This window comes from Hypomesus transpacificus, chromosome 17 (assembly GCF_021917145.1).
Source record: "Hypomesus transpacificus isolate Combined female chromosome 17, fHypTra1, whole genome shotgun sequence".
Lineage (NCBI taxonomy): Eukaryota > Metazoa > Chordata > Actinopteri > Osmeriformes > Osmeridae > Hypomesus > Hypomesus transpacificus.
In genome coordinates, this window is record NC_061076.1 from 17,270,291 (window position 1) to 17,286,810 (window position 16,520).

A 16,520-nucleotide genomic window follows, 5' to 3' on the forward strand; every position below is an offset into this window, starting at 1 on the left:
GAATTTTTTAGAATTGATAGGCTCTCCCTCTTCCAGCTCCTCAGCTCTCTCAATACCTTGATATGTTTCTCTAACTTTTTTTATTTACTTAGGCATGATGGGCATGATGGCTACTAGAAAAAGAAAAACGTGCAAAAAACGAAACAATATTTTTTTTAATTTTTATACAGTCAGCTCAGGTGACCTTTGTGCAGTCAGAACAACTTAGAGCTCAATGATCTTATGACAATGGAGATGGTTGTGGACTTCAGGAAGAATACAGCCCCACTCACCCCCATCACCCTGTGTAACTCCCCAGTCAACACTGTAGAGTCCTTCCGCTTCCTGGGCACTATCCTCTCCCAGGACCTCAAATGGGAACTGAACATCGGCAGCCTCATCCAGAAAGCACAACAGAGGATATACAGTGCCCTCCAAAAGTATTGGAACAGTGAGGCCAATTCCTTTATTTTTGCTGTAGACTGAAAACATTTGGGCTTGACATCAAACGATGAATGTGAAACCAGAGATCAACGTTTCAGCTTTTATTTCCAGGTATTTACATCAGGATCTGATGCACAAATTAGAAAATATCACCTTTTTGTTCGAACCCACCCATTTGTCACGTGAGCAAAAGTATTGGAACATATGACTGACAGGTGTGTTTTGTTGCCCAGGTGTGTCCTATTACATACATTATTCAATCAATAAATACCACTGAATGTCTACACTCAGGTTCAGATTGGGTAAGATAGGTTTTGTCTATGCAGACTGTATTCCGAGGTGAAAACAACATGAAAACCGGAGCGCTGTCTTTGGGTGAAAAACAAGCAATTGTGAGTCTTAGAGAAGATGGAAAATCAATCAGAGCCATTGCAGAAACATTGGCCATAGCCAGTACAACCATTTGGAATGTCCTGAAGAAGAAGAAAACTACTGGTGTACTAAGTAACAGACGTCAAACAGGTAGACCAAGGAAAACATCAGCAGTTGATGACAGAAACATTGTGAGAGCTGTAAAGAAAGACCCTAAAACAACTGTTAGTGAGATCAGCAACAACCTCCAGATGGCAGGAGTGAAGGTATCACTATCTACTGTTCGCAGAAGACTTCATGAACAAAAGTACAAGGGCTACACCAGAAGATGCAAACCACTCATTAGCAAGAAGAATAGGAAGGCCAGGCTGGAATTTGCCAAAAAGTACAGAGATGAACCTCAAAAATTCTGGGACAAAGTTTTATGGACTGATGAGACAAAGATTAACTTTTACCAAAGTGATGGAAAGGCTAAAGTTTGGAGAAAGAAAGGAACTGCTCATGATCCCAAACACACAAGCTCATCTGTGAAACACGGTGGAGGTAATGTCATGGCTTGGGCTTGCATGGCTTCTTCTAGGACGGGCTCATTAATCTTCATTGAGGATGTAACACATGATGGCAGCAGCAAAATGAACTCGGAAGTCTACAGAAACATTTTGTCTGCCAATTTAAGGAAAGATGCAACCAAACTGATTGGCAGAGCCTTCATCATGCAGCAAGATAACGACCCAAAACACACTGCCAAAACAACAAAGGAGTTCATCAGGGGCAAGAAATGGAAGGTATTAGACTGGCCAAGTCAATCTCCAGACTTAAACCCTATAGAGCATGCATTTTACCTGCTTAAGAGGAGACTGAAGGGAGGAACCCCACAAAACAAACAACAACTGAAAGAGGCTGCAGTGAAAGCCTGGGAAAGCATCAAAAAGGAAGAATGCAAAAGTTTGGTGACGTCAATGGGTCACAGACTTGCTGCAGTTATTGAAAGCAAAGGATTTGCAACTAAATATTAAGTCTTATTCACTTAAATATGTTTTAAGTATATCTGTTCCAATACTTTTGCTCACATGACAAATGGGTGGATTCAAACAAAATGTGATATTTTCTTAGTTGTGCATCAGATCCTGATGTAAATACCTGGAAATAAAAGCTGAAACGTTGATCTCTGGTCTCACGTTCATTATTTGATGTCAAGCCCAAATGTTTTCAGTCTACAGCAAAAATAAAGGAATTCGCCTCACTGTTCCATTACTTTTGGAGGGCACTGTACTTCCTTCGGCAGCTGAAGAAACCTCACGCCACAAAAACAGTTTCTTCCCTTCCGCTGTTGTCCTCTTCAATAAGGCCAAGGGTCCACGCTGACTTTTATGACTAAATGTCCTTAAACACATTGCCTTTTGCACTGCATCACAAATAGTATCTTATACCATTTCTATTTTTATTTTGTAAAAACGTATATTTTATTTTAAATTGTGTTGTACATTTTACTTTAATTCAAATTCCACTTAGTTACTGCTAGTTATGTACCCTTAGAAATTGGTAGTGCACCTTCCTACCAAAGCAAATTACTTGTCTGTGCAAACTTTCATGGCGAATAAAACCCATTCTGATTCTGTCGTCCTTACTGTGGGAGTGCCGAATTCACACTCCCGAACAGTAAGTGGCGCTGCTGCACTTCATAAAGTTGTTTGCAATCTGCCATTGAAAGCAAAAGAAGAAAACAGAAGTTGTTTCCCAGGCTGGAGCTGGAGGTATGTAAATTGAACATTGATGCCTTACGTTTTATTGTTTTTGAAGTTAACAGTTATGTTGCAAATCTAACAGCTTTGCAGGTTAGCATTATAGGCATTGATTTTGACGTCGTGTCCAGGATTTGCGACTTTGTGCTTAGTTTTAAGATCACCACGGTGCTAGCTAGCCCGTCCGTCTTTACTTCCATTTGTACTGTAGCTAGATTCAGTTGTTGTCCTTATTAATGGAGATGTTTGTATTACTATTATTTGATTAGTACAATGACAATTTAATGTAATGTTATTTTAGATGCAGCGGTCACCAGATTGTGTTGTGTGTCTCAAAGTATGTATTCCTGTTTCGTGAACTTTTGTATACGGCTAAGAGAGAGGTGTTCTGTGTTGTTGCAGGGGAGCCTTCAACCTAAATAAAAACGTAATATTTATTTTATGTTGTAAGTCTCAGCTCTTATATAGAAAATGGAGACAACCGCAATATACTGTATTATTCTTCTGGGGATTTAAAACTTGCAATCCATAGTAAATGTATTGGTAATTTGCATGTAACGCTAATTGTGTAATCATATCGTTTATATCATTTTTTTGTAACAGAAAAACATGTTAGTATAAAGAGAAGTAGTTTGCTAGAGATCCAGTTATCACAGAGTGAATGTTTCTCAAGACAAAATAAATCTATTCTAATAGACCTATTCACCATGACGTCACAACAATAATAGACGTTCTTCCGGGTGGCAAAAGCCGATGGCACCATGTCTAGACTATGGATGGCACCATGTCTAGACTATGGATTGCACCATGTCTGGACTATGGATGGCACCATGTCTAGTCTATGGATGGCACCATGTCTAGACTATGGATGGCACCATGTCTAGACTATGGATGGCACCATGTCTGGACTATGGATGGCACCATGTCTGGACTATGGATGGCACCATGTCTGGACTATGGATGGGACCATGTCTGGACTATGGATGGCACCATGTCTGGACTATGGATGGCACCATGTCTAGACTATGGATGGCACCATGTCTGGACTATGGATGGCACCATGTCTAGACTATGGATGGCACCATGTCTGGACTATGGATGGCACCATGTCTAGACTATGGATGGCACCATGTCTGGACTATGGATGGCACCATGTCTAGACTATGGATGGCACCATGTCTAGACTATGGATGGGACCATGTCTGGACTATGGATGGGACCACTAGTAAATTGCTTGGAAGGGAGACCGTCGGCCGTAGCCTGACACAAACAAAATTATTTTTATATCTACCCTCTTATACTACTAAATTAATTTGTGTATTAATTTGACCTTGTCAATTTGATCATTCTGGCTTCATTTGTACTTTAGAAAACATTGTGGCAGAAGGTATTTGTATTTCTGTAAGATGTTCTTCCTTCCTAACATTTCACAATGTTTTAACTATGTAACTATGTTTACAGTAGCCGTCTGGATCTCTTCAATGGAAGCCGCTCGCGTTCTGCCACCTGGAAGTATCTTGGTGCCTAGTATTTACAAACATTTTGAAATGCTCTATTAACTTGGAACTGTTTCTTTCAGATCTCCTATTGGCCAGTCAGACTTGATCATGGACAGAGACTAGACGGAGGAGATCATTTTAAGGCTCCAGAGAGACTCAACCAGAGAGAGCAGTAACCAGACTCAGAGATAAAAACGCTTCCAGACACCACACAGAGAACAAAGGGAGGTCTGAGTTATGGAGACATATCAGTGTGACACCTGTGGGAAGGAACTTTCCTCCTCCAGGAACCTCAAGTACCACATGATGATCCACACTGGGGAGAAACCCTACAGCTGTGACATCTGCGGGAAAACTTTTAGCCAGGCTTGCCATTTCAAAGTTCACAGCAAGATTCATACAGGAGAGAAGCCCTACATCTGTGAACTCTGTGGTAAAGCCTTTAACCATGCTGCCAACTTAAGAGCTCACAGCAGGGTCCACACTGGGGAGAGGCCTTACAGCTGTGACCTCTGTGGGAAAACCTTTAGCCGGGCTTGCCATTTCAAAGTTCACAGCAAGATCCATACAGGAGAGAAGCCCTACAGCTGTGACCTCTGTGGGAAAACTTTTAGCCAGGCTGGCAGTTTAAGAGCTCACAGCAGGAGCCACACAGGAGAGAAGCCCTACAGCTGTAACCTCTGTGGTCAAACTTTTGGCCGGCTTGACTGTTTAAAAGTTCACCGCAGGATCCACGCTGGAAAGAAGCCCTACAGTTGTGACCTCTGTGGGAAAACTTTTAGCCAGTCTGGCAGTTTAAGAGTTCACAGCAGGACCCACACTGGAGAGAAGCCCTACAGCTGTGACCTCTGTGGGAAAACTTTTAGCCGGGCTTCCTATTTCAAACTTCACAGCAAGATCCACACAGGAGAGAAGCCCTACAGCTGTGACCTCTGTGGTCAAACCTTTGGCCGGCTTGACAGTTTAAAAGTTCACCGCAGGATCCACGCTGTAAATAATCCTTACATCTGTGAACTCTGTGGTAAAACCTTTAGCCAGTCTGGCAGTTTAAGAGTTCACAGCAGGATCCACACTGGAGAGAAGCCCTACAGCTGTGACCTCTGTGGTCAAACCTTTGGCCGGCTCTCCTGTTTCAGAATTCACAGCAAGATCCACACAGGAAAGAAGCCCTACAACTGTGACATCTGTGATGCAACCTTCTTCTCCACTGGTGATTTGAAGAAGCACAGCAGGACCCATACAGGAGAGAAGCCCTACAGATGTGACGTCTGTGGAAAAACCTTTAGCCGTTCCACTAATCTCAACAGTCACCGTAGGATCCACACTGGAAAGAAGCCCTACAGCTGCCCACAATGTGACTATTCATGTAAAACAAATAGCAATCTGAAGAGTCACCTGCGTATCCATGATAAAAAAACCCAAAACAAAGCAGTGATGTCTGGGGCCAAGCTGTCCCAGCAGTCACCACCTGAGAGAACTTCTGTATGACCCACAGTTGGAAGAGTTATATTACTAATATGAAGAATTGATGAGAGAGAGGCTCCTCTCCTTCTCAGATCAAGAGGTCATGTTGTGGATCTCCCAGGGTCTAGCTTGATCAGACTGACTGAGTCAGTGAGGAAAAACTAAACTGGAAAAGGCTAGGCTTTAATGAGTTACGATGCTGTCAGGTATAACATTTCAAGAATACAACATGCAGACCCTATGCTGTGCCATGTGAGGAAATATAGTAAGGAAATTATATTTTAACTTGTGTGCTTATATAAAGGCTGCTTGTAATCCATGGACTCCCTCATCTGACCACTCTGCCTTGGACTGGTTAAAGGAGTCAAGCTTGTTCTAATAAAGTCAAGTCAGCTGTCTTTAATTGTTGTTCATCTTTCCGGCCACCGATTGACATCATCCTAATAATTAGCTAACAGCCAACAACATGTTATTGCTCATTAACAAAGCTAGGTAACATCTACGTAGCCGACACAAGATTCATGTTGGCTGTGAGCGACTGTTTATTGTTTTGAGCTCTACAGTTCATTAACCTTCACATTAGGCTATTTATCCTTTCTGTTCATCTACCTGACTGATGTAGTACACTTGTGTCATTAATGTTTGTGTTTGATAGCATAATAACCATTCAGAAAACCACTGATGGCAGTCAATTAGTCCTTGTGCCAAAAGTGACATTTATTTAATTGCCCATTCTGCTAGGCATCTATTTTCAAGCCACATGACTATGCCGCATGTGTACACACATTGAGACTCACAAATTAAATGCTGTGCATCAACAGGAAAATAATTAACATAACATTATAACATTTCTTTATTTGATTCAGCTCTCTTTAATCATAGGCTTGTTTAATGTTAGTATTCATGTTGTGTATTCAGTCACACTATATAGGCTAAGGCTACAGCATATTGGACTCAAACCATGCAGTATGTAGCCTATAAATAATGATGTTACTGAATAACCTAGACCAAGTCCAGGTGTGCAGGCTGTAAGATTCTGCTCATGAGTGACGCTTTAACTTAACCTGTTTACCCTAACACATCGGTTTCACACTCCACTGCAAGCCCAACCTCTTCATGTCCACCAGGGACTGAGCTGAAAGTAGAAATACAGACTGGTTTGTGACTCTAATCACCAAAACACTGTTAGAACTTTGCACTCTTAGAACTCTGCACTCTTAGAACTCTGCACTCTTAGAACTCTGCAATCTTAGAACTCTGCACTGTTAGAACTCTGCACTTAAGGTTCTTTATTTTCTACTGTACCTTCTCTTCCCTTTGTAATGGCAATCTTTGACATAGTTACAATATATGTTTCTTTAGGCGGTAAAAAATTCCTTTGTTATAGACAGAAACGGAGGTTCTGTGATGTGAAACTCTGTAGCAGGGACACTCAGACTGTCTTAAGGGATTTATGGTGTTGTTTTAAGATGCCTAACTAAGATCCAGAGGGTCTTAGTTAGGTCTGGGGGTTGGGCAGAGCTGACGTGACCTTTTGGCCAAGGAGATGGCCAAGTCAGACTTACATTTACATTTAGTTTTTTATTTATTTATTTTTTTGTGAACGATTTGTTACTAGCACACCCTTCGTATTGACTAATCAGCAAAGCTTTGTTTAATCATATGTAATTGTATAATCTAAATAAATTGTATTGAAACCACATCCCTTGACTATTCAGATCTACACAGTGCCACTCGAATTCTTCCATAACACCTACTTGTCAGAACCTCAGCCTGTGGTCTTTGACCACATCCCTCAGTTCAATGGTAGCATCACAAGCTTCACCTGTGTTCTGTCTAAATTGACTCAGTATATACTTACTATAAATGGCAGTGCTGTGGAGTCTGTGAAAAGCATCAAGTTCCTGGGGGTGCATATCACAGATTACCTGACATGGTCCACCAACACCACCTCTCTGGTCAAGAGGGCAAAGCAACGCCTCCACTTCCTTCGCCGGATGAGTAGAGCTGACCTTCCACCCTCTGCCCTCACCATCTTTTACAGAGGTGCCATTGAGAGCATCCTAACCAGCAGCCTCTCACTCTGGTATGGCAGCTGCTCTGCTGCTGACCAGAAGGCCCTGCAGAGAGTGGTGAGGACAGCAGAGAAGATCACCAGATCAGCCCAACCATCCAATCAGGACAGCAGAGAAGATCACCAGATCAGCCCAACCATCCAATCAGAACAGCAGAGAAGATCACCAGATCAGCCCAACCATCCATTCAGGAGAGCAGAGAAGATCATCACATCAGCCCAACCATCCATTCAGGACAGCAGAGAAGATCACCAGATCAGCTCAACCATCCATTTAGGACATGTACCTGTCCCGCTGCCGCAAGAGAGCCATCACCATAGACCCCACCCACCCAGCACACAAACTGTTCACCCTCCTACCATCTGGCAAGCACTACCGCAGCATGCGGTGCAGAACTTCCAGACTCAGGAACAGCTTTTTCCCACAGGCCATCAGACTACTCAACACACTCAAGAACATCTTATAATCAGGTGCTCCTGCACCACACACACCCACTAAGGACCTATTGACTGCTAGTTCAATGTTTGCACTATGCACTTAATGTGCACAATAACATATTCATCCTGCTATTCAGTACTTTGCTCCTATATGTTGTTTTTATCGTATATGTTGTATATTAACCTGTTGATGTCTGTTTTCCACGATTATGTCAAATGATAAAATGTTGTATTACTTGCACATTTGGAGTAGGGGAAACGCGATTTGGATCGTCTGTGTAACTACTTGTTGCTGGTCTGATTGACAATAAAGTTCACTTGGACTTTGACTTGTCTATTCTTGGGCCCCTGACAGATTGTGTCAGTATTTTTCCTGTGCTTTTCCAGTGTTTGCTAGAGTTAAATTCCGTACAGACACCTTTCTATTTTTGACCTTGATTTTGCCTGTCATTTATGGATTCTGTGTTTGTCTGTCCCTGTAACCTGTAACATGACTTGACACACTGCTGTTGTTTAGGTCTATGTCAATTAACCAATTGCTTTTGAAAAAAGTTGAATGTGTTTATTTAAATTAATTCGTTCTTTGGAGATAAAGTAAATACGTAAAGCCATGCTGGGTCACATTGTGAGAAACAAGTCTGCAGCAGCACTTATGAACACGGGCAGGACCAGAGCCCAGCGAGGGTGATAAGACACTTGACGGAACTGTCTTTTGGGGTTATGTTTCCGCCTGTTGAAAATTATTTGTAACACAACTAAATACAGCACAGCAGTTAGCCTACCACGAAGCAGACTAGACTGTTCAAGTAAATACCACAGTAATGTGCGACATTTATCGAAATACAATTTGATATTCTTTAATCTACGTTGATGGAATACCCCGCTGGCCAAGAAGCAACTGCGGTGAGCACGGTCTCAATCCATGCTTCTTGCCAGCCGGCAGCCGGCGGATGTGCCCCGTGCTAGTGTCGCTGAGTCCACAGTTGTTTGTTTATCATGCCAGAGCAGGTACGTAAAGTTAACAGTGTTGGGCCTCAGGTTTCTTTTTAACCTAATGTATTTTAAATTCAGAGTTGCTACCAAGGTTAGCCTTGTACGCGTTGCTAATGATACCGTTGACGTTTTGTCCAGAATTTGCGACTTAAGATCACCACGTTGATGTATGCTAGCTAGCTAGCTTGCCCGCCGTTTAATTTCTATCACTACCTTTAGTACGGAGGACAAACACGTTTGAGAGTTTTTTTCGAAATATGGTTTAATAGTATTAGCAGGTTAACGTTTTGGGAGGTTTTTAATTGTACCACAGCGCTACATCCTTTCTATTTGAAAAACTTAGACGAAGATGGGTCTGTGTACCTGGTGGGCAATGATTTTTAAATTGTGAAACCCGTGTTGACAAGCGCAACATAGGGCCGTAACATGTTTTCGTCAGTTTAGGAAGTCAAACCCACATGTAAATATAACAGCTTGTTTTTGGTAATATTTTTGATTCATTTATAATCGTTTGATTTTGATATCCTTCTTGCTGGTACCTACAAAAACTGAGAAACAGGGTCATAATATTGTTATGACCTTTTGAGTTAACACTGTTACATATGCAAAATTGACATTATGACGGACACAATATTTCCTTATGATTTGGAAATCTGAGTTTGTGTTAACGTGGAACTGTTTCCTCCAAATCTCCTACACAGAGTGGACATCTTAAGGCTCCAGAGAGACTCAACCAGAGAGAGGACCAAACTAGAGAGAAACAAGCTTCCAGAGACTAGACACCAGACAGAACCCAGAAAGACCAGACAGAGAGTTGACCTGAGTTATGAAGACACATCAGTGTGACACCTGTGGGAAGGGCCTTTCCTCATCCGGCAATCTCAAGCGGCACATGGTGACTCATACTAAGGAAAAGTCCCACATCTGTGACCTCTGTGGTCAAACTTTTTGCCTTGATACCACTTTCAGAGTTCACCGCAGGAAACACACTGGAGAGAAGCCCTACAGCTGTGACCTGTGTGGCTATTGCTGTACAACACAAGGCAATCTCAAGAGCCACATGCGAACTCACACCGGAGAGAAGCCCTACAGCTGTGACTTTTGTGGTCAAACCTTTAGCTGTGCTAGCAATTTCAGAGTACACAGTAGGGTCCACACTGGAGAGAAGCCCTACAGGTGTGACCTCTGTGGTAAAACTTTTACCCAGGTTGGCAGTTTAAAAGCTCACAGTAGGATCCATACTGGAGAGAAGCCCTACAGTTGTGACCTCTGTGGTAAAAGCTTTAGCAATGCTAGAAATTTCCGAGTTCACCGCAGGAGCCACATGGAAGAAGCCCTACAGCTGTAACCTCTGTGGTAAAACTTTTTCTTCCTCTAGTGGAGTGAAGCTGTACAGTACAGCTGCCCACACTGTGACTATTCAGGTAAAACAAATGACCATCTGAAGAGTCACCTGCGTATCCATGATAGAAAACTAACCAAAGCAGTGATGTCTGGGGCCAAGCTGTCCCAGCAGTCACCACCTGAGAGAACTTCTGTATGACCCACAGCTGGAAGAACTACTGGCCTACACCTATTGGGACAGCACATGCAGTAATACCAGAACTACAGTCCAACATGACAGGACACAGGAAAGATACTCTACCCCTCTAATGATGGAGGGGAAGCTGTGTCAGACTGGGTAAAAACCTGGTAAACTTTGGCTGGGACTCATGATCTTCAAATCAATTCAACAAATCAATCTCACACTAACAAAAATAGCTATATTAGCTAACTAGCCAACAATATGTCACAGCCCGTTAAGGAAGCCAGCTAACATCCACGTAGCCGACATGAGACTCATGTTGGCTGTGAGCGACTTTTTTTTATTGTTTTGAACTTAATCAACGATAAAAAAGAGAAGTCTTCTGTTCAGTTACCTTCACGTTTCTGCGGTGACAACTTTTCTGACTGGCTGATTTTTGTATTCTGTGGTTGTCCCTGTAACTCTTGCCAGGACGTGCATTCAGAGCCTGGATGCTGTTTTGGTACCTAGTGGTTGTGGAACTGAATAAATCCTTCCTCTTCACCCTGGCTTGGTCTGCAACTGAGTTTCTTCTGTTCTGCACCTGACACTTCTATCCACTAGTGGTTGCTTTGGAGACGACTTTTGTTAAATTAATGAAAAGTAAATTGTAAATCTCTGAATATTAGCTAGTCTTCTTGTTTTCAGATCATTCTTATTCGTCATCACACTATGTTCATCAAACTGATATGATTCGGACAGTGTTTTGTCTAACTGAGCATTAACAAAGCATTAGTGATGGTCCGCTTGGTACTACGTTGTCGATACTGTCCCGACACGTTCAACACTCACTGCATCGGAAAAACGATTTGAGACGGGCTTTAAAAACACTTCCGGTCATGTGTCAAAGTGTTTCTAAATGTTTTGTGATGTGATCTAAAACGAAACCTGTGTCGTACTTGCCGAAAGACTCAGACGTGTCGGGGTATAAAATGAGGCGGCAAAGCCAAAGGTTTTGAATGCGTGATACCTTGGTTGAGACAGTTTGAGACAGTTTGAGACAGTCGAGTCATAACTATCTTAATTTAATCAGACTACATTCACTATCAAGATGGAAGATTGAATCACCCTTTTGACCCAAATCCTTTTCTGCAGACTTTAAACTACTTCTTTAATTTGAAGGGGAAAGATACAATATGGAGTTTGACCCTGCTTAGTAAAGGTGACGGTCTGTTTAGCTACTAGTCAGCATGTCTCACTTCATTTGGGGGGATCTTTCTGCACTTTAAAATATATGGTACAACAGTATTCTTTTAGCCTGCATAACACGCACATGGAAATATTTCGAACAGTTCCTCTAAACATAGTTTAAGAAATGCAGAAACGCCATTAGTGAAGGTTCCCAAATGAAGATTTGTAAGGGTTCTTTATATTTAAGGTGTAACTATGGGTCAAAGACAACAATGAACATATGAGGTTGAGAATTTTCAAACCCAGAGTAGTTGTGTCAGTAGAACCTGCTATGCAATTGCATTTATTCTATTTTATGAGCAGCACATTTATTGTAGAATTCAGTTGCCTTTGCAAAATCTTTCTGCATCATCAACAGTACTGGAATGTCCCACAAGCAAAGAATGAGTCCTGCAGACAGACTGAACTGTGATCAAGGCCTTTCTGCGGTGAGTTTACATCCTTATGTGGTTCCAGCAGATGACATAGGTAAATAATGCTGGGCCTGCTAAACCTATACCTCTTCCATATGCTGGTCACGGAAGCACAGTGGATTACTTCTGTTCCTGAAGACCTTTGGGGCTGGTGCCTGCTGGGGTAAACACTCTTGGCACAATCTGAGCACCTTCACCCCCTGGGCTGTCAGACAACGGTCACCCAATAATTGGTTGTAACTTGACTAGACGTACTGCTATCGTTTAGCTAGGTCTATAACCATTAACCAAATGGCTTTTGAAAACACCCATCCTGCGAGGGTGAGAAGACACTTGACGGAACTGTCTTTTGGGGTTATGTTTCCGCCTGTTGGAAATTATTTGTAACACAGCTAAATACAGCTCAGCAGTTAGCCTGCCACGAAGCAGACTACGATGTTAAAGTAAATACCACAGTAATATACGATATTTATCGAAATACAATTTGATATTATTTAATCTACATTGATGGAATACCCCGCTGGCCAAAGTTAACAGTGTTTGTCTTCAGGGTTTTTTTTTTAGCTAGACGTTGTGTCCAGAATGTGTGAGTTAAGATTACCACGTTGATGTATGCTAGCTAGCTAGCTAGCTTACCCGCCGTTTCATTTCGATCTAGTTTTAGTAGGCTACGGAGGACAAACCCGTTTGAGAGTTTTTTTCGAAATATGGTTTAATAGTATTAGCAGGTTAACGTTTTGGGAGGTTTTTAATTGCACCACAGCGCTACTTCCTTTAATTTGAACAACTTCGACAAAGATGGGTCTGTGTACCTGGTGGGCAATGATTTTTGAATTGTGAAAGCCGAGTTGACGAACGCAAAATAGGACCGTAATATATTTTCGTCAGTTTAGGAAGTCAAACCCACATTTAAATATAACAGCTTGTTTTTGGTAGTATTTTTTTTAAATGTGTAATAATTTGTTCAAGGTGCTTAAAGTGCTTGAAGTCCTGGAAAACCCTTGAAAACCGTTATATTAATGACGAGGTACTTGAAAAGTGCTTGAATTATTTAAAGACAATATATATGAATTTACAAAGTAATTTTGAAGTGTTCATAAAAAAATATATATATATATACAGTATTATCGCTCAAAATTAACGCCTCAGCCCATCCCCTTCCTGCTAGTTTAATCAAAGCACCATCCGTTTTTTCTGGCATTCTTTGGTTTGCATTATAGAATAGGATCATGTTCTCAATTAATTTAACCTAAGTGTTTTTCAAGCACAAAAAGAGTAGAATCAAGAATAGATCAATTCGGTTCTGAAGAAGCGCTGTCGGAAGCAGCATTCTTTGCACAAACACCAGAATTAAATACTGAGAGAAAAGCCGCTTCTTCTCAGCCAGTGCGCGCCAGTACCGTATTAATTAGTTCTACTTGAGGACAAAACAGAAAATTGTCAAAATGATCATTTTGGCGATTATCATTGTAAGCAGTATTTAATGAGTTTCAAAGTCTTAAATGAAGGTGAAGAGCTGGAAGAAAACAACTGGATTTGTGTCAGATCCACGACATGTGCGTCAGGTCTTAAAAAGACAGACGTCTAATAAACCCACTGCTGTCCATCTCATTAATGTTAATCAAATAACAAAAGAAAAAGAGAAAATCACTCGCTGCTCTTGATTAAATAACATATGTAGCCTTAATAACGATTAATTTAAAGTAACTAAAGTACATGTTTGATAAATGAGATCTCTGATTGTAGTCCTTGAAAAAAACAAAAATTGTGCTTGAAAAGTCCTTGAAAGTAATGGAATTTCATTATACAGTATCTGTACGAATCCTGTTTTTAGTTGACAACCATTACATTAAGCAAAATGGACAGTATATCAGAGTTTGTATTAACGTAGTACCGTGTCTTCCAGATCTCCTCGACTGAGTGTACATCTTAAGGCTCCAGAGAGACTCAACCAGAGAGAGGACCAACCAGAGGGAAGCTTCAAAGAGAGACCTGAGTTATGGAGACACATCAGTGTGACACCTGTGGGAAGAGCCTTGCCACATCCAGTAACCTCAAGCGGCACATGGTGACTCATACTAAGGAAAAGTCCTACATCTGTGACCTCTGTGGTCAAACTTTTTGCCTTGATACCACTTTCAGAGTTCACCGCAGGAAACACACTGGAGAGAAGCCCTACAGCTGTGACCTGTGTGGCTATTGCTGTACAACACAAGGCAATCTCAAGACCCACATGCGAACTCACACCGGAGAGAAGCCCTACAGCTGTGACCTCTGTGGTCAAACCTTTAGATGTGCTAGCAATTTCAGAGTTCACAGCAGGATCCACACTGGAGAGAAGCCCTACAGGTGTGACCTCTGTGGTCAAACTTTTACCCAGGTTGGCAGTTTAAAAGATCACAGCACGATCCATACTGGAGAGAAGCCCTACAGCTGTGACCTCTGTGGTAAAACCTTTCGCAATGCTAGCAATTTCCGAGTTCACCGCAGGAGCCACATGGAAGAAGCCCTACAGCTGTAACCTCTGTGGTAAAACCTTCAGACAAATGGCCATTTAACAGTTCACAGCAGGATCCACACTGGAGAGAAGCCCTACATCTGTGACCTCTGTGGTAAAAACTTTAGGAAGGCTGAGAGTTTAAAAATTCACACCAGAATCCACACTGGAGAGAAGCCCTACAGCTGTGACTTCTGTGGTAAAACCTTTACCAATGCTAGCAATGTCAAAGTTCACAGCAGGATCCACACTGGAGAGAAGCCCTACAGCTGTGACCTCTGTGGTAAAACCTTTGTCCATGCTTCCAGTTTCAGAGTTCACAGCAGAGTCCATACCATAGAGAAGCCCTACACAGTGTTTCCTCTATGTTGATGGATCGCCACGGCAGAAATTCTGGGTTAGGGTTAGCTAACCCTGACAACCATTCATTTGAATCAGGGGTGTTGGTCGACAGGACATGGAGGGAAAGCTGTGTCAGACTGGGTAGCATCTTGGTGAACACTGGCTGACACTTTTCTGTTCTGAAGCAATTTGATTCAAGCATTGGAATTTTCCATCTTTTGTTGTTCTGTTTGTGTTGGTTAAAATAGTCAGGTGATGCAGTGATTAGAGCTCTAACATGTGGGTTGAAACTCTCATCAGAACCTGGTGAGTTCTGATGTAGAGGGTTACTGTGTCTCTCACCAAGTGATCACTTGCTATTGTTTTCCAGACTAGACTGAATATATTTCAGACAATACTGACTGAATATGTTGAATCTGTAAATGTTTACTCTATATTGAAGTACTATTAGCTTTGTTGGTAAATCTAAAGCCTTTTGTAAAACTGATTTGAAAACTGATATACAAATAAAGTTGTCTGAGATACCTTCTCTGTCTTGGTTGTTTTGTGACAGGTTACCTAAAGTACCCTTACCTAAACTAACCCTAAAGTACCCTTACCTAAACTAACCCTAAAGTACCCTTACCTAAACCAACCCTAAAGTACCCTTACCTAAACTAACCCTAAAGTACCCTTACCTAAACTAACCCTAAAGTACCCTTACCTAAACTAACCCTAAAGTACCCTTACCTAAACTAACCCTAAAGTACCCTTACCTAAACTAACCCTAAAGTACCCTTACCTAAACTAACCCTAAATTGGGGGAAGTTTGTTTCCAAACTTGACCAGGGACTGGGGTTGCAAATTAGCCTATTGGCTAAAAACCTTTTATGCAACACATCTACAACATTATCTATGTATGTAATAATGTATGCTGCATTGTCCCTGACAAATAAACAAATAAATAACAAAAACTACTTGTGAGCATGAGACAAAAGTTAAGTGGCAAAAAGACATCACTGTAAAATGTATTTCACTACAATTTTTGACATGTTTACAGAAGTAGGTTATTCTCAGCATAAAACGTCATTTGTGCCCATGAATGTGTAATATTTGTCTTAAATGATGTTGCTGATGACAGGTCCAATGCACACCACTCTCCCACCAGACCCTTGGGGCGCCGCCAGGAATTTTAGGCCCCATGACATGATCTAATTGGGCCCCCTCTGCACAGCTATTGTCACCACATCTCTTGGACCTAACTGTCACATCAAAAGCTTTACATTACTCTGATTAAAGGCATCCAACTGTCTTGCTTCTTGTGGTTCAATACGAGTACTAGCACAATATTTACTGCTGGTGATATGTACATTGAAGTCTGCATGTGTACATCATCATTATCATCTGCCCTCACAAAAGCCTCCCTGTCCCTGTCAGTCAAATCTGCTGGCCACAAACCTGCATCAACATCCTTTTTATGACTTCTGTCTTCTTCCACCATGCATCTCTCATCCTCATCATCACTGTAA

The 16,520-nt window shown here is 41.7% G+C and overlaps 1 protein-coding gene across 6 annotated transcripts in view; it reads left to right on the plus strand.

The window, feature by feature from the left end:
- The window catches only part of LOC124479636 (zinc finger protein 227-like), a 36,895-nt gene that overhangs the window by 6,102 nt on the left and 14,273 nt on the right, over window positions 1-16,520 (plus strand). For 2 of the 6 annotated variants that reach the window (XM_047038474.1, XM_047038470.1), the window contains exons 1-2: window positions 2,060-2,549; window positions 4,117-5,531. In XM_047038474.1, coding sequence (XP_046894430.1) covers window positions 4,274-5,524 — 1,251 coding nt within the window. In that variant the 5' untranslated portion in view covers window positions 2,060-2,549; window positions 4,117-4,273 and the 3' untranslated portion in view covers window positions 5,525-5,531. Of the gene's footprint in view, window positions 1-2,059; window positions 2,550-4,116; window positions 7,201-10,525; window positions 11,079-16,520 lie in introns of those variants that run through there. The other 4 variants (XM_047038473.1, XM_047038471.1, XM_047038468.1 and 1 more) reach the window with 4 other exon arrangements.